General features: G+C 44.1%; 1 protein-coding gene across 2 annotated transcripts in view; it reads right to left on the minus strand.

Annotated features, from left to right (window-relative positions):
• Positions 1-3,056: 3,056 nt before the first annotated feature.
• The window catches only part of sik3 (SIK family kinase 3), a 42,286-nt gene continuing 26,876 nt past the window's right edge, over positions 3,057-18,466 (minus strand). Inside the window, exons 15-26 of one of the 2 annotated variants that reach the window (XM_033630808.2) lie at positions 17,766-17,900; positions 16,175-16,316; positions 11,054-11,173; positions 10,539-10,597; positions 10,242-10,351; positions 7,859-8,028; positions 7,621-7,745; positions 6,062-6,837; positions 5,759-5,913; positions 5,202-5,331; positions 4,985-5,111; positions 3,057-3,440 (exon numbers count right to left, since the gene is read on the minus strand). In XM_033630808.2, coding sequence (XP_033486699.1) covers positions 4,990-5,111; positions 5,202-5,331; positions 5,759-5,913; positions 6,062-6,837; positions 7,621-7,745; positions 7,859-8,028; positions 10,242-10,351; positions 10,539-10,597; positions 11,054-11,173; positions 16,175-16,316; positions 17,766-17,900 — 2,044 coding nt within the window. In that variant the 3' untranslated portion in view covers positions 3,057-3,440; positions 4,985-4,989. The remainder of the gene's footprint in view (positions 3,441-4,984; positions 5,112-5,201; positions 5,332-5,758; positions 5,914-6,061; positions 6,838-7,620; positions 7,746-7,858; positions 8,029-10,241; positions 10,352-10,538; positions 10,598-11,053; positions 11,174-16,174; positions 16,317-17,765; positions 17,901-18,466) is intronic. The other variant, XM_033630809.2, reaches the window with a different exon arrangement.

An 18,466-nucleotide genomic window follows, 5' to 3' on the forward strand; every position in this document is an offset into this window, starting at 1 on the left:
ATTAAAAACAAAAATAAAGGACAAAATGAACCAATAAAAAACAAAATGAACCTAAGAAACATGAGTAGAGCAGAGCTGGCTTGCTGAGCAAGGAGGCTGGGGTGGAGAGAAAAGAGGAGAAGATGGAAGAGTTAAGACCGAAAAAAAAAAAAAAAGGTGGGGGAGAAGGGTCAGTCTGATCAGGCAGAAGATGTGTGTGAAGCAGCTCTCTCTACTCCCCATTAACCTCTCAGTCATCTGCAGTGCTTTCCATTCACACGGGCCATCCCTTCCTGTGTGCCTCTGCTCTTTCCCTCCCCAGCACAGATCTGAAACAACAGCTCTGGCCGCGCTATGAGACAAGGTGGAGCCTCTGGTCTTAATTTTAGAGTTCCCATCCTGCTGTGGGACAAGAAACATGCAATGTCTTCCATTCCAGAGGTTTCCTCTTTAATACCTTCCAAGTATTCCGCTCTCTCTCTTCCAGATCTCACTCTTGGCTCGATGTGAACAACGAAACAGGAGGGCAGATCTGAAAGAGGAGAGAGCTGGAGGGGAAACCAAGATGGCAACGAGCTTCTTCTGCCTAATGAGACTCAGTTTGGGAAGAGACAAAGTTAATTTCATGAATCCGTCCTGCTTCACTGGTAACATTTGTACGCACTCTCACTTGAGACATTTGATTTAACCTCTATCCCATCTGCCCTGAAGGGGAGCGAAGGTTGGTAAACAGGAAGTGACACGGTGCAAATGGAAAGCACAGGCGCTGCATGACACCATCTGCAGCTCTCCGATGTTCTGTATATAGCGTACGAAAAGTCAACCGTGTAGCCAGGTTATTGTGAAATCTGGCCAGTATGAATACATACAAGTGGAGCTTTATTCTTTGTGCCACAGTCTTTTGCTGGCCCAATATAGACTCAGGGGTATTGTATATGGGAGGATAAATAGAGGTCAAACAATAAAATTAAATTGAAAAGAAAAGGGAGGTTCAATCTTCTGCTGTGGTCCCCAGTGTGCTGTAGCCTCCATCTGGCTGTGCTTGAGCTCCACTCAGCTCGGAGCACAGGCCGTGGTAGATATGTTTAAGGTGGGCACGCCATGCCCCGCTCTGGCCACAACTTTGTATTCCTCTGCTGTGAAAGTCCAACTCAAGCTATTCCTTCCCTTCCTATGGTCACCTCCTGAAATGTTTCCCTTTTATGGTTTCCTTGTATGGTGCGTCCAGGTGTGTCGAACTACAACGACATCCACTGACTGTTCATGAAACGCAGCCGTCACCTCCTCCGATCTCTTGGGCAAAGCAAGGCCTAAACAAGATTGGTTGAAGATAACAAAAAGAGTGGGGAGAAAGGGGGGGGAGGTCGGGTTATAGTAGTTGTAGTTTCCTCCTTGGTCGCCATAGTAACAAGGTTAGCCCGGGAGGAGGGGCCGTGTCCCTAAGGCGTCGTCCGATCAGAAGCCAATGCAGTAAAAGATGTTGGGAGGATCACAGCAGATAGGTAGGGCAGCGAGAAAGAAGTGGGTTTGTCCGTCTCCACACTTGTGATGTTCAGGATGATATGTCAGCTATATTACAAGTTATTCCCTCGTTTTCTGTCTCTGTCTTTATTTTGTTTTGTTTTTAATAGAGTGTCAAGTCTCTGTAGCACCCGAACCGACCCCAGACAAAGCCCAAAGCCTGACCCTGTATAGCCTGCCACAACTACCCCGTCAACAGAAAACAGGCCCAACATCAACAAGAATGACAGTCACAACATCGATTGAAATGATACTTTAAAAAGCAACACAAAATAATTACTCTCCTCTTATTCAAGTGTCATGATATAATAATATTAAAACACATAAGAACAATCTTTTTTAACGACACAGAGAGAGCACTGTCTCTCTTCTCTCTGTCCTCTTTTGGCTAGAAATCTCAAGATTCATAAAACAAAAAAAGAAAAAAAAAGAAAAAAAAGAAAAAACATTTTGAAGACATCCAAAAAATACAAATGAGAAACAATACCAATATAAAAAAAGCCTCCCCGATAACATCTAAAAACAAAAAAAGGTAACAAAAAAGAAAAAGGACTTGATACAGAAATTGCAATAGCGTTCTATACATGGCATCACTGTACAAGGAAAGGAGCAAATGTCTGGTAAAACTACCCACAATGCAATACACTGTCACTGACAGGGGAAAGGAGGAAGGAGGGTGGAGAGAAGGGGGAACCCAAGGTGGGGAAAGTGAGGACTGGAGGAGGAAGAAGAGGCGGAGGGTGTTGAAGAGCAGAAAAACAGCATGACAGAGAGCGGGGAGCAGCGAGGAGGGGTGGAAACAGAGAAAGAGGAGAGGATAGCTTGAACCGAAAGTGCAGAATTACTTAAGTAATCAAAGAACAATGTTGTCTTCCTTGCAACACAGAACTGTTTTTCATTTAATAATAATAATAATATTCATTATAATAAAACCTCTTTTACAGAAAACAGTAATAACAATAAGAGTAACAATAATGACCGTAATGCCTACATGGACATTAGCTGTAAAAATGAATTTTAAAAGAAAATAAAAAAAAGAAATGAATGCCAGAACAAGAAAAAAAACACAACAACACACACACACACACACACACACACACACACACACACACAATGAGAGAGCTGGTTTGTCCTGTGCGATGTCACTGAGCTCCATCTTTGGAGAGAACGCTTTTGTTGCCCAGTCGGAGCCTGACCTGAAACACCCGCCGCCCGGATGAAAAGGGGCTGCGGCTGCCGAGACTTCAGCCCGCTCCGGAATGATCTGCTGCGTGACAGCGAGAGCAGACTGAACCTCACAGACACCTTTCCCCCTCTGCTCACCTCTTCTTCTCAGTCATGCACACACATACACACTCACACCTAATGTGAATACTTTGGGTTTGTGGCAGCAGTGTGTATGATGCATCTTTGTGTTATTGGACTCTATGTTCTTGAAACTATGACTGTATCAATGCGCTGGCCGACGAGGCACGTATGAAGTATGCCAACAGTTAATAGAAGACGAGGGGTGATAGGGGAGGATTGGGTCAGGGCGGGTTAGGAGGGCGGGTTAGGTGGGCGTGAGGGGGGGGGCAGGAGGTGAGGGGGGTGGAGTCGAAAGAGGGAGGAGTTGAACCCACGATGGGAGGTGAAAAGAGGAGACAACCTGTGGCGATGATTGCTGGATGTCTGTGCAGAAAATGCTGGCACTTTGACCCTTGAATCAAGAGGCCCCACCTGTGAGCCCTCTCCCCCCCACCCAACCCCTCTAATATCTACACCCACACTCCCCCTCTCTTGCGCAGACTGCCCTCCCAAGGACAGATGGAGACAGACAGATGGACGTAGAGCGCCCCCATTTGGGCAGAGAACGGTGGTTTGGCGTGATGCTGCTCAACTCAAGTCAACACAACTCAGGATGGCTGATATGGACCGCTGTACACAGGATACACCCCTTCCTAGAAGAGGACAGAGGAGAAGAAAAAAAAAAATCATATTGGGACTACTCTTACCTGTTCTCCTTTTTAAACACAAGATTTTTGATAAATTGTTCTACGTTAAAGACTAAGTAAAAAAATATCTTTTTAATTTGTGTTTCAAAAATGACAAAAATGAAAGAAAAGTTCACTGCAGGGTGTCTTTAAATTGAACAGTTGAACTGGACTGGACAGTTGACCTTTAAAAGGACACTACCTGTTTGTACATCTAAATATCAGTTTACTACTTGGCTTTTGAAATCAGCTTTTCAAAGCTGGATAATTCAGTGTGTCATATTTATACATAAATTCACACATGCACTGCAATCCTGAATTTATCTAACTTTACCCAAAGGAGTTGTACGTGAGAATGCAAATGTCCGAAATGGCTAGATCTGACATTAAACATTAAACTGTCAGACCAAATTATAAACCTGCTACGTGACTGGAGTATAATCCACGCCACGTCCTGCCCTCTGCACGCTCTTACCCAGGCACCACCTTTCACCTGAACTCAACAGAGAACTTCCAGTAGGTGAGAATGCTTCTGACAAAAACCACCTCCTGTAGTCTGCTTCATATGTGAAAGAGAAACTGACAATGTCTGCACCTGATTCTTTTCACTGTCCGAAGCTCATATAAAAAAGATTTGTTGACAAATTTGTTTTCATTTTGACATTTCAGATTTTTTTTTTTTTCTCCATGTATGTCGATGCCGAATGGTCTCGACTGGGATTCAGTGTTGTAAAACAAAACACAAATAAGTCAAAAGGAGGGAATAGTTTTCATAGACACTGTCACTGGTCAGATAGGAGTGAACATCAACACTATCTCCTCCATTACTGAGATTTTACGGCACTTATGACACAACGCTTTCCTGCTATTGACGAGATATTCCATGTTTTTACTGTTATAAGATAGGGGGCGCTGTTACACATCTTGTGAAACAGAACAGTATTGTTGTTTCCAAAAACAAATGAAGAGAAAGATCTGCTGGAAACCGCAAGATGTTGTTTGCAAAGGAGATGCAGAGGCTTGTAAACTGCACGAAAACGCCAGCGCCGACAAAAACGTATACTGGTGCGTAAGCCGTGGAGATGTTGATGGGACTCAGACTCCGACAATTCCTGTTTTGATCAACATTCTGAATCCAATTTGGACGAAGAAGCAAACGATTTTGGTGGGATGGAACAGGATCTCCGTGACTGACAGTGACACACCCACAAGACGACCATGTAAGAAGCCAAGTAATAAATGTTAAGTAAAACATAAAGGCAAGGTGAAAGAACTTACTATGCGATTATTATATAAACTCCATAAAAATGAGTTACACAAAGAAATTGAAAGGGTGATGAGGAACCTGGTGGACAAACTCTGGCTGTTATCTCGCTCATTTAAAGAGGTGATACAGCTTAAGGCCACGCTGGACTAATAGATATGGAAAAATCTTGAATTTCTAATTATGTATTTGGCAGTTAAATGTGATAAAAGATAACCAAGCCTTTACTCTGTGTGTGTGTTTGTACCTGTGCTAGACCCCAGCCTGCTCCATGCTGTACTGCAGGTCAGGGGGCTTGTAGCTGAGAAGCATGTCACTGGTGCAGGAGGAGGGGTAGCAGGCTGCCGCATGGAGTTCCCCTTCGACATCACACACTGCATAAGGAAAAAAACATCTTTACTGACATGGACAAACATGTATAAAGGTGACTTTTCAGGTAGATGAATGCCACGCTTCCTACTGACCTGACTCTTCCCGCTGGTGCAGCTGCTGGCTTCCTGTCAGTGACGTCTGGCTGAGGATGTCCGACATGCGAGCGGAGCTTAGTGCCTTCCCGGCCAACAGGCTCATCCCCGACATGGGCTCTGCCTGGTCCTGGACACAAAGAGGAAAACGGTGTCAGGCTCAGAAAAAAAGGATGCAGCATGATTAGCAGCTGTGATGAGTCAGAACTTTGCTTGGATGATCAGGTGTCAATACCCCCTCAAAAAACATCTAAATGAATATGACTTCTGGTGTCACTCAGTCATGCAAACGTTTGCTTCCTGCCTTCAGCTGTTATCCTTCTAAACGGGCTCTCTCCAACACTGCACTGGCAAGCAAGATGAGCTGATACATCCTGGTCTCCAAAATACACCCAGCCAATATTAACATGCTCACAAATGTTTGATTATTCATCCTTCTTGCCTGGTACCTCCTTATAGTTTACTGAAAAGCCCAGTTTAATTCATTTATTATAATGCTGCAGGCGTAACTATAGTTTAGTGAGTTCAGTAGAAACTAGTAGCAAAGATTCGCTCACATAGGCATCGTCACAGGTCTGGATGGTGTGGTGGCGCTGTAGCTGTCCACGGGACCTATAGGCGTCACCCTGGGAACCTCGCGAATAGCCCACACCATTATGATCAGGCACCTCCATGGCCTGCCCTTGGGGCCTGCACTCCACATGCTCAGATTCTGACAGAAGAGATCAGGTCAGTACGGACACTTGTATACTGTGGAACGTTTTAGATGAACTGCTCCGAGAGATGAAGGTAAACACGACAGACACTGGAATATAAATTCTGATAGGCAGTTTTATAACAGCTGCGAAAACAAGTCTTACCTCTAGTTGCTGTAGCGCTCCTTATATAGCCAGCATGCCTGTGTGTAGGGGAGTTGTAGGGCGGGGTGCCTCCTCGGGGTGGCCCCAGAAGCTCATGACCTTCTCCTGCCTTGGCTAGCAGGCCCTCGTGTGGGTGGTGGTAGCCAGCCGGCACCTCATCCTCCTCCATGCTCTCCGAGTGAGGCAAGCTGGGACAAGGCGCCTGGGCCGGGAGCTGCTGTGGCGGGACATCTGGGGGTCGAATCTGAAGGAGGTGGTGGTAGTGTTGGCCTCCGGAGGCACCCTGTGGTGCCTGTGGCTCCAAGCTCTCACCCTGGCTCAGCTGGCGGAGAAGCAGCATCTCTCCGTACTCTTGGGGTGCACCGCTGGGTGGTGTGGGAGTCGCCGAGCATGGCCGGGGACTCTGCCTCTTCAGCAGGGCAGCCAGGTCTTGGGGGGGCAGCCTGGGGTCGGCGTGGCCTGTTAAAGAGTGGCGGGGGGACAGGAGGCCCTGCAGGGTGGGAGTGACGTGATGTTGTGGGGGGCGGTAGTCCAAAGGAGTCGGGGAGAGCAGGGCCTGCTGTAGTGTAGAGGGGGTGCCATAGTTGCTGGTCCCAACTGCCCCGCTCTGGTAATCCTCCAGACCAGGGACTTTGAGGGAGGCGCCCTGTAGGTAGGGGCTGTAGGAGCCGACCACTCCGGAGGTGCCACGGGAGGCAGCAGCGGCATCGCCAGAGAAGAGATGGGGATTGAACTGAGCCTGGTCATAGCCCGATGTGAAGCGGCCGAGGCTGCGACTGGATACAAGGAGGACATGCAAATGGTCATTAGCTTTTAGCTGTTGTCTGACATCAATGTGCACCCAATGCCCTTACACAGTGCAAACAGTGATGTGTTTGCTTTTAGCTTTCAACAATCTACAGAAGGCCTTTATTAAATCACCGCACACAGACAGCCTAGCAAACACATCAGCTCAAGTCCAGGTTGAAGTATTCACTGAGAGGTGTGAAGACATTTCCAAAGGACAGAATTTGGAACAGTGTGTATTTAAAGATTGTTACACATTCTCTCAGTGAAGGCAGTCCTGGTTAAAGGGGACCGTTCAGGGGGTCACAGGATGACTGATGTCCTATTTAAACTGACCTCTATATATACTTACAAAACACTTAAATCCAATCACTCACCCAGCTAAAGTGAGGTGGAGGATTTGTTGAGGATGTCATCTCAGCAAAGTCCATGAGGGATTTACATTAATTTTCATTACAAGTAACACATAAAGTCCTCAAACTCTGTCATCTCACACATAAAATCTGGCCTGAGCCACAGTGCTACTGTTTGACGTTTCAAAATACATGGCAGAAATGTAAAACACAAACAAAACAGTGAGAAACACACAATGATAAAACATAAAAATACAACAAATAGCATGAGGGCGTCTGTTCAGGCTAGCGAGGTCATGAGTGCAATAAAACTAAAATAAAATGGAAACAAATGGAAAAAGACACAGAAAGAGTCCGTTGGTATTGTTGGGAGGGTTTGGCTGCCGTCAGGGGACGTGGTGACAGGATGGGTGGGGTCACCTGTGCGTCTCAGCGTTGTCTGCACTCAGCTGCTTCCCGAGGACTCTGTGCCCAGGCGTGGACAAAAAGGCTGCCTGTCTCTGTGCTACGCCTCCCAGCTCCACTTCCTGAACCTGAATGGTCACCTGTATAGACAGTCAAGGTCAATATTCATTACTGATCACAGTATCACCTTCAAAGAGAATTTAATTTTAACAAAAGCACCAGAGAGAGCATTTGATTGGCTCTTTGCAGTCACCTGCTGTTGCTGAGGTACACCCTGTGCCAACGGGACGGTGGGGCGAGCAGATGCTGCTTGTTGATTGGTTGGTATAGAGACTCGAGGCATGCTTGTGGGAGGCGGGCTGCCACTCTGGCCTTGATACAGCGCAGGAGTACCGTGCTGGTACTGTACTGGTGACGGACCTCCTAGGGAGCGGAGAGGAGTCATGAGAGCAAACACCGTGGCCAAAGTTTTACTGAGAGCAGACATCATCATACAGCGTATCTACAGGTATCAGACACTTAAATGTAATATTTTGAAAGGCCTTTTTAAGATCATTGTTAAAAAATAAATTAAGACTTTTGGACAAATCATTCTTTTCATATTCAAGCAACGCAGGTAAGTATAAAAGTAAAAAGTATATATGGTCCCATGCAGAGGTAGGTTTGATGTAGGAATATGGTTATAACATCAGAAATGTGGACTTTCAGGTGGAAGAGCTTGACTCGTTTTCATAAAACAAATGAAAAGATCTTTAAATACATTCATTCATTTATTTTCAGTAAGCGCTTCTAATGTTAGATGTTGCGGGGGGGTGCTGGAGCCTATCCCAGCTGACATTGGGTGAGAGGCAGGGTACACCTTGGACAGGTCACCAGACTATCACAGGGCTGACACATAGAGACAGACAACCATTCACACTCACATTCACACCTACAGACAATTTAGAGTCACCAATTAACCTGCATGTCTTTGGACTGTGGGAGGAAGCTGGAGCACCTGGAGAAAACCCATGCTGACACGGGGAGAACATGCAAACTCCGCACAGAAGGGCTCCCCTACCCCAAGGTTCAAACCCACCACCTCGGGTTCTAACCAGGAACCCTCTGGCTGTGAGGCGACAATGCTAACCACTGCACCAGCAAGCCACCCATGTTGATGGCAATTAAAGGATAGTGCACCCAAAAATGAAAATTCAGCCATTATCTACTCACCCATATGCCGAGGTAGGCTCAGGTGAAGTTTTAGAGTTCTCACATCACTTGCAGAGATCCAAGGGGAGAGGGGGTAGCAACACAACTCCACCTAATGGAGGCTGACGGCGCCCCAGATTCAAACGTCCAAAAAACACATAATTGAAACCACAAAATATCTCCATACTACTCGTCCGTAGTGATCCAAGTGTCCTCAAGTGTCCTAACCCGACATAAAAAGTTGTTTGGAAAAACGTCATTTGAATTCTATTTTTAGCCTCATTGTAGCCTGTAGCTCTAACTGCCTCTCTGTACACTGCGTTTTTCCAAACAACTTTTTATGTCTGGGCTTCAGGACACTTGAATCACTACAGACGAGCAGTATGGAGATATTCTGTTGTTTCAATTATGTGTTTTTGGACATTTGAATCTGGGGCGCCGTCAGCCTACATTAGGTGGAGTTTTGTTGCTACCCCCTCTCCCCTTGGATCTCCGCAAGTGATGTGAGGACTCTAAAATTTCACCTGAGCCTCCCTCGACATATGGGTGAGTAGATAATGGCTGAATTTTCATTTTTGGGTGCACTATCCCTTTAAGGCCTCACAGATTCAAATTTAGAATAGTTTTTAAGAAATTTAATAACATTCAAGACCCAACATTTAAAAAATTGAATTTAAGGCATTTTAAGACTTCAAAGACCTGCAGACCCAGATCATGCACACTTTCTTTCACCCACCAACATCGCTCTGGCATTAGAGGGAACAATTAAGTTTTCCTTAACAGAAAGTTGAACCTGAGCAAGTCCCAAGTTTTGCATAGATCAATTCATGAACCCTTGCTCAATTTTCTTTGTGAAGTTTCCATACTTCAATCTTGCTTGGATGGGTGGCAATTAAATTGCTATAACTGCTTTTAAAGTTCATTGTTAGGCTTGGTTCTGACCAACATCCTACTTCATGATAACACTACAACGAGTGAATAAAATGAGTTGTTATCGCAACATAATCACAAGTTATTGTGTTCTTGATGGCCGACATGTTTACTCACCTGCTGCCCTCGGTCACACTTGAAAACACACTTTAACTGAGTCAGCATAAACTATGCCTTCTGGTAAATTATTCATAACACTATGTCAAGAATGAACGCACATCAGATGTCACTGTTTGTGTGCAGATAAAAAAAAGCCAGTGAGTAATTAAGAGCCTGAAGACGCCTAGTATCCCTTTCAAAAAACAAAAATGTAACTGTCATGCAACCATTAATGATACACGAATGGCTAAAATGTGACTGGACGGTCAAAAACTGAGCTTTGAATTAACCAGGCGGTCACATATTTATAAATCTGTCAGAAGATCATGATCAGTGGAAGATGGATCTATCCGTTTCTAGCCACCACATCTACATTATTTGTAAGGCAAGAAGTATTTAGCAGTATTATTACTAACCATGCCCTTGAATTATGCCTGCAGAGCCAGGCGGAGGGCTCTGGTTGGGCTGTCTGAAGAGGTGGTTGCTGGGATGTGTTGGCGGAGGGCTGGAGGGCTGGATACGCAACCTGAGGGAGGACAGGACAGAGTAGGAGAGGAGAAGAGAGAGATACGACAATGATGTAACACTTCAGTCGATAGCACTGCACCACAGTATCAACTTCATTGTTCACCGTTCAATAGCTGATGAGTAATACGTGTGTGTGCGCACGCACGCATGCCTGTGTGCGTGTGTGTGTGTGTGTGCGCGTTCACCTCTGGAGCTGGTGGGTTAGGTGACTGGGCTGGCTCTCTCCATGGCCTAAAGACAGACCCTGCAGGTAAAGAGAAATTAAATTTTACGCAAAACTTCAGATGTGGTTGTGACTATGTGAGGCTGACTGGATGAGATGATATAAGTGCTGATGAAAAGTGCACGTGTCCCAAAGAAAGGAATCAGGTTGAGGACACAAATGAGGCCACGTCGCAGGATGTCCAAGCCTCAGGTGACCAAAATCAATAGCACCTTCTATGAAGCTTACATCGATACTTTATAGATAACCACACAGTTCATCATAATACATGCATAATGTAAGAATCGCCATTAGCTTTCACAGTGCTGTACACGCATGCTCACAGTGCTTTACAGGGTCAAGTAACGCAGCTTCACTGATCCTGCATAAAAGGTTAGAACAGTTATAAACACGGAGCGTTCTGTAACTATGATGCACAGAGAGAGTAGTTTTGGCTTGTGATAACATCTTTATGAGTCATTTGTCAGCTTCAAATACCTGGATTTGCTGGTGGAGGATTTGTTGCTCTTGCTGGTAGAGGATATGCTGTTGCTGGGTGTGCTCCAGGAATCGCTCATCCTGCTGGGCAGCGTACATTTTCTGGAGCTGCTCACACTCCTATTGGGAACAAAGACATGGTCCGCAAACGTTAAACCTGCATGCTAACAAAAGAAAGTCAGTTCATGTGAGGGCGATTTATTTGATCCAGAAATGTAGTCAATCCTTAAACAAAAAGTGATTCAACAACAACTGCAATTTGGCTTTTTCAATCTCACCAGGGATGGACCATTGTAACAAAATCTTCAGCATGTAATTCTTGTGTTGCCAGAATAAGAAAATATCAAGAGTAATTCAACAATTCATCAACAGCAAGAGGGAACATGTTACCCTGATACTATAGGGATGGGACTCTGAACACTTTTATTGCAGATTACGATATAAAACACACAATAAGTTGATTGTGGTGAATTTTAAGCAACAGGATAGTCATGAGTATCGGGTCCAGCAGCACCCAAAGAGTCAGGGATTGCCAACAACACTTGGCTGGAGCAAGTAAACTCTGAGTCAGGCAAGTGGAATACCTCTCGGAGTTATCTGATCAGGCAAGTGACAAATAAATGTGATGTCTAATGTAACGTTATCTCAAAATGACCCGAGACTGTACTGCTGAAGTTTGAGCTTTTCATGCTGAGCTGTGTGCGCACAACGCAGCGATGAACAGCACTGATGAGAAAACTCTGACATACTGGACACTTCAGAAGTTAACTCTGGGGTCAACGACGTCATCTACAAGTAAAGTTACTAACGCGAAATATTAGGGGTGTAACGGTACACAAAAATCACGGTTCGGTACGTACCTCGGTACACAAGTCACGGTTCGGTTTTTTTTCGGTACAGTAATGAAAAAAATAGACAACTATTAAATATCTTTTACTTATTGGTAACCTTATTAAAAACATACCACCACAGCAGTTAACTCTTTTTACACAATTTTTGAATGAAACAAATATATATATAAAATCCTGCTTTTTCACACTGTTTGAATGAAAATAGAAATATAAAAGTGAAAAATAAAATCCTGCTGTTTTAACACATTTTTTGAATGAAAAATGTAAATATAAATTTCTGCTTAAACAGTTTTACTCAAATAAAATAAAAAGTATAGTGCAGCTGGTCAGCTTTAAAGCCTGCTCAGATTCAGTTTTAGTAGGAACTTACTTAGCTTTCCCACTTTGTTAAAGTGCAGTAAACAAAACATGCTTATATCTAAAGTGCAGCTTAAACAACACTCCAATGGCGTTGGTTATTTAGCGCGATCAGAATGGTCAGGGAATCGCTCTTTCTTTTTAAACGACGACGATATCGTAGTTTGCACCAGATTGCTCTTTCTAGTCGTGCCGGTTAACATTCAAACTCGGGTGGTGTCGCTTTAGATGCGTTAGCATGTTAGACGTGTTTCCAAGTACATACCCGACCGCTGTTCTGCAGTGTCAGCACACTGCTTTTGTCTTGTCAACTAGTTTATTTCCATCTTCGTATTTTACCCTGAAACCAAAGTGTTCCCAAATGGAGGACTTAAGGTTTGCGGGTCTTCAGGTTCGTCAGGCTCACTTGCCATGTTGTCAAAATGCGAGAATGCGCTGCACAAAGTGAAAGCGGAGAATTACGGTCGGACTCGGTCCGTTACTCAATTATGTCCGTCGGGGAACTAGATATTTTAAATGGTTCGGCTTGCAAAAACGGAATTAAAATAAAATAAAATAAAATAAAATAATGTCCTGCGCCCAATAATTCGGTACAGGGTCGTGCCGAACCCAAAGTCGCGTACCGAACGGTTCGACACAAATACACGTATCATTACGGCTCTACTAAATATCTCTAAACGCTGCATGCAGCACTTAATTTTTTTTTTTTTGCCCAAAAGCTAACGTTAGATGTCATGCCGTTTCAACAAGGGCTCCGGTGTGATTGTGTTTCTTTCAATCAAACACTTTTGGGATTAGTTAGATTTTTTTTTCATTTTGAAAACCAGTATTGATGTTGTTAGCTGTTCCTACTGTGTGTCCATGGTGAGTCTTGACAAATCTGAGGGTGACTTCCTGACTTGTTGACCAATCTGAGGTTGTGTTTCTGACTGTGTGGCAGCCAACAATAAAAGAGACTCTGCAAAAACAGGCTGCAAATGCACCAACCTCAAAACCTCACTTGAGCATTGACAGATTTCATATCGGAAGATAAGATGCCGCTTAAAATAAATAATAAGCCTGGCTTTAAAAGATTGTTTGTTGATTATCAGGATGATTGATTATCAGGATACCTAAAACTGCAATTATTTTGACCAGGATAATCGTGATATGAGATTTTCATATCACTCTGAGCCTCCTTCATACATTATATGTTACAATATTTCTGAGAAATCACCATCTTGCTTGCAATTTCAACTGCAGCGGCTCGTAGCACTAACCATCATATTTAAACAGTTTCTATGCAAACTGTACTTCGTGATCAATTAGCTCATGGTGTTTAGTGTTCAGAGGCAACACTTTCATCTACGTTCCATCTCCCACTGGAAGTTTAACACCATGTGGCATCATCTAGCTCACTGATGTCCTGAAGCTGGTCAAATAGCATGAACACGGTGTACTCATACAATTAAGCTAACACTGTGGTTAATTAACTACATGTTAACAACGTGTAGTTAATAAAACTAATTGTGCAACAACTAAAAGTCCTTATTTTCACACAGCGCAAGAACAAACCAATTTCCTGCTTCATGCAAGTGAGATGTTGGAACCTAATGGCCCTGACCACTTTGTGAAGAGCAAACTCATAACAACAATGGGCTTGTATGGCCACCTACAACACGTATGATGCACTCTGAGGTCGTTTAATCTGCACTTGTTTCCTTCCAGTTTTAAAATCTGCAACTTCAATAAACACGAGTCTAGGCCATGTGTGTGTTAACCTCCTCTCTACCCACATTAACCCTCTTAACACTCCACTGATGACAACCCCAGCACGTCAGAGCATGCCTAAGATGAAGCACCCACTGTGAACATGATGATTATCTTCCCTACCGATGCCTCCTACTGGGTGAGGTAATCCCAATGCAGTGTCACTGTGAATGATGTGATGTCTCAAGAACCAACTTGAGGTTTTCTCAGGTCAAAGACTCAGCATGGGATGACCTCAGGAAATACTGTATGTCAAGATTACAGTGAGTCTAAACTGTGTCGGTGAAAATGCTCCGATTGGTTCACCTAGTTTACACTTTCAATGTCAATAACTAAAAGCAAAAAAGCAGGATATAGATTAGCTTAGCAATATTTGGAGTGAATGCTCACATGACACTGTTGCTGCTTCTCACGAGCTGACGTTCATCCCTGTCATCATGATCCATCAACACTTTCATTTTAATCATTTTTACATGTTCATTTGTGAATACACTTAATGGCGCTATGTCTCAAAATATCTTACAGATTTCCTTATATGCTGACAGCTTGAGATAAGATGTTTTAATGCTGTTACTGTATTGACATGTATATTTGTCGACTGAAACACGAGCAGAATTTTTCCATTTGTCACTTTCCCCTGTTGGCCACAGTTACTGTCAATACTTTCCAAAGCTAAGTCCCTGCTCTGCCAGTTCTGCTGCTCCCATCCTCAGATCTGACCATCGTATCATGTCCAATTTTGCTACTTTAAATCCAGTTGATTCCTCTTGTAGCATTGCTGGTCAATGAGTAAAAGTCCCTCCTGTTGTGAACTGTTTCACCTCTCACTCTGTTAACCCCTGCTCTAATCTTAGTATACCATCACCGTGCCACTCACAGGATAAGACTTTATCCCTGATGCTGGGACATCAGACGCTCCTAAAGACCTGATTTAAACTCCATGACTCCAAACACGGTTAGTCAGAGATGATGAATAGCACTAAAGCTGTGTTTCCACCAAACAAGTGTGGTATAGTACCATCAGGACCTGTACCTAAACCGTAGATCTGTTTTGCATTTCCACTGCAGATATGTAGCGACTACTATCAATGAAAAAAAGCTGCTAAGAGGCTGAGGTGGCTTGTTCAATAAAATCCACGCTTAAGTCCAAAGACGTGTTTTATGGTGGTTTATTAAACAAATGACTGAATGACTAAAGCAAAATGAGATGAAGCAAAATATCACGTGATGTGTTTAGGATCAACAGAAAATATCAGAGCCTTGTCTAAGAAGTCGCCCAGCCAGTGAATGAACAGGTAAAATAATGTGACTCCACACCCCTGTGCCAATTACAGCTACCGGAAGTGAAAGTGACGAAAAGAACAAGTGTGTAGCCTACATAAATAATAACTAAACAGAGGTAAAATACATATTCTGGCTCTCAAGGCCCTGACACACCAAGCCGACGATCGGGCGTCAACCAAAGTCGGGCCGTCGGTGAGTGTCTGTCGCCCTAAAAACGGGATGGATAAAGAGGTTCTACTGGTACCATCCACAACTTTTGACAATGGATATATATATATATATATATATATAAAAACCTTCTAATGTGTTACGAAGTCAACTGAACCAGACTGCTTGGTGGAAATGAGGCTTATGCATTCTCACGTCAACACTGTAATTCTAGGAATAAGCTAACGAACTAAAAAAAGAACCACAAAATGATTCTGGTTATTTGAAAACCATCACACAGGTCTAGTGAGTGACTGCTCTTATACCGACTGCTGCATCACTGAATCTACCTCAGCTTATAAAGCAGACTTGCAGTGCCAATAAACTTTTATTTGTATTCCCAAGACTCCAAATTGCATCAGACTAGCAGCAATGTATCACTATTTCTGCACATTCTGCCTTGGGAGCCAAATGTGTTGCATCACAGTGTGCAGTCCTCTTTCTGTGAGCAGCTGAAAAGGCAGGGTGGTAGGGGGGTGGGGGGAATTTCTGAAATTTCAGCACCTGGTAAAGTAATTGTTGAGTCATTGGTATTGATCAGTAACCATATCGACCCTCTGCAGAAATGTTGCCTTATTTTCTCCTAAAAAAATGAACCCAATATATCTTTCCATAAAGCTAAGCGAGCAAGAAAAGAGCAGATGATATCTCGATATTAAAAAGAGTGATGTACCTGTTTGAGTTGCTTAATGAGGCTGCTGTTCTCTAGATGAGCCTTGAAGGCTTGGATGGTGGCGGCGCCATCAGAAAACCGTCTGACAGGGGAGAAGCGCTCCATGGGGAGATGAAGGGTGTTACAGTCCTTATAGCTGGATCTGAGAAGGGGACCACAGGGAGCAGACACAAACATGCGTGTACACAAATACACACACACCCACACACAAAGACACAGCATGACAGATAACAGACACATTGACACACACACACACACACACACACACACACACACACACACACGTGTTCATTCATACAGACACAGAAACAAGACACATGAGAAGCTTGAGCTCTTCAATCCTGTGCAAAATACGTTAAAGTTAAACATCTGACTGTGATTTACTGAGTGTAGAAAACATTAAGACCCCCATATTCACAAAACTGATATGTCAAACGGATCTAGCAGCGATCATTTATATGATTCCATCTGTCCTGTCAATCATGACAGAAGAGAGGTTATAGAGGGAGTTTTAACTTTGAAGAGGAACTGTGCAAAATTGGCTACAGCTGGTCCTAATATTTTTAAGAGCTGCAGAGTGACTTCAATTGCTATCATTTAAACCTTTGTACTTATTAACAGCTGAAGTCAAAGAGACAAAATCTTTTAGAATAATAACTGCCACAGCTGATCATCAGCTACAACATAAGCTCCGTTATATACATACCATTGGTAATGAAAGGTCATCTAAGGTCAACACTGCTGATATGGAATTTGAGAAAATAAACTACTTTTCGTTACACAGTCAAGAGCACATGAACAACTATGAGTTAGCATGCAGATGGCCAGCAGATCCCAACATCTGCTCACCATGAAGTATTCCATTTGCTCGCCATGAAGTATTCCATTAAAAAGATGCAGCTTCTATCTTTCATATCTACTGAAGTTCACCAAAGCATGATTCTTTCTTTAACAGGCACAAACTTCCTCATGTGAAGCCATATTTTAGACACCAGGTTCTCCCTACCACTGCATCCAAATACAAAACTGCACCTTGTGTCTCAAAAGACTTTCTGAACTGAGTTGGAGAGAAATGATTCTCATGGGAGACAACATCTAGAACTGGATGACACCAAGACACAAAAATATGGCCACTATTTGAGAAAGAATACACAGAGGTAATGATGTAGCTTTGGGGGTTGCTCATACGGGACCAATCTACTAATTCTGAACCGCTCACATACCTGCTCTTTCCACGTTTATGGGGGAGAAAAAATTACTTTGAATTGAGGTTTACTGTTGATGTGGAGATATGTCTGTCCTGTGCCGCACCCTCCACCTCAAACACCACTACTGAAAAATACCCTTCCTCTTTGGAAGGTGTACAACTTTCGCTTGGTGAGAGTACATCCTCACCCATGTGTGTGTGAGATGAGCTTTGTGTGCAAGTGAGTTTGTGTGTGTGTGTGTGTGTGTGTGTGTGTGTGTGTGTGTGTGTGTGAGAGAGAGAGAAAAAGAGTTCGGCTCAATATGCCCCTCATTTAAAGTGAGTCTGTGTGTTTGTGTGTGTGTGTTTGTGCATATACAGCTCGGAGCGGGCGTGTCCCCTCACCGGGTGTGTGTGTCGGGGGCCCAGCCCCCCCTCTGGCGGGGGCCCTGGGGCCGCTGTGACTCTGCCGAGGGCTCGCCATGCGATGTGCTCATGAGCGCGTGCGTCGTGTGCCGCTTGGAGCGGTTCGCCAGGTACCTGGGCCGCAGGGAGGGGGAAGGAACGGGGGTGAGGGTGGGAGACAGGAAGCAGCGCTGGTCAGCTCTCTGTCCTCATTGGCTAATGGAGACGGGGGGAAAGGCCCGCCCCTTCCCACCTCTGCCAATGGGTGCCATCATTCATATCATCTTAGCCAATCAGAAAAACATAAAATAAAATTACACCATGGATGGATGTTATAGCTTATGGGTATCCCACAACCCCCCAGCTTCCAATTTAAGGAAAGAACTGGATGCCTTTGTCTTTTAATCATTGATTTTTGCAAGCTTCAGAGTTAGCAAAGCTGTGTGAGAAAGAGTGAGAAAGTCTGGAGAACAATTTGGCACTTACTGAAATGGAAGAGATAAAGAAGCTCTTGGCCAAAGAGTTTGAAAGATAGGAGGGCTGGCTTTGGTGGCAGATTCAGTTTGGAACTGTGGCATAAGGCACTTGCGCGATGGAGAAAGGAGGAGAGATGGGGTAAGCACCACAGCAGAGTGGCCACCTCCCATGGGGAAAAAAGCAGAGCAGCCTAGAGGCACTCACTCCCAGCAACCCAGGACACC

The sequence above is a fragment of the Epinephelus lanceolatus genome, chromosome 4, assembly GCF_041903045.1.
Source record: "Epinephelus lanceolatus isolate andai-2023 chromosome 4, ASM4190304v1, whole genome shotgun sequence".
NCBI classification, from domain to species: Eukaryota; Metazoa; Chordata; class Actinopteri; order Perciformes; family Serranidae; genus Epinephelus; species Epinephelus lanceolatus.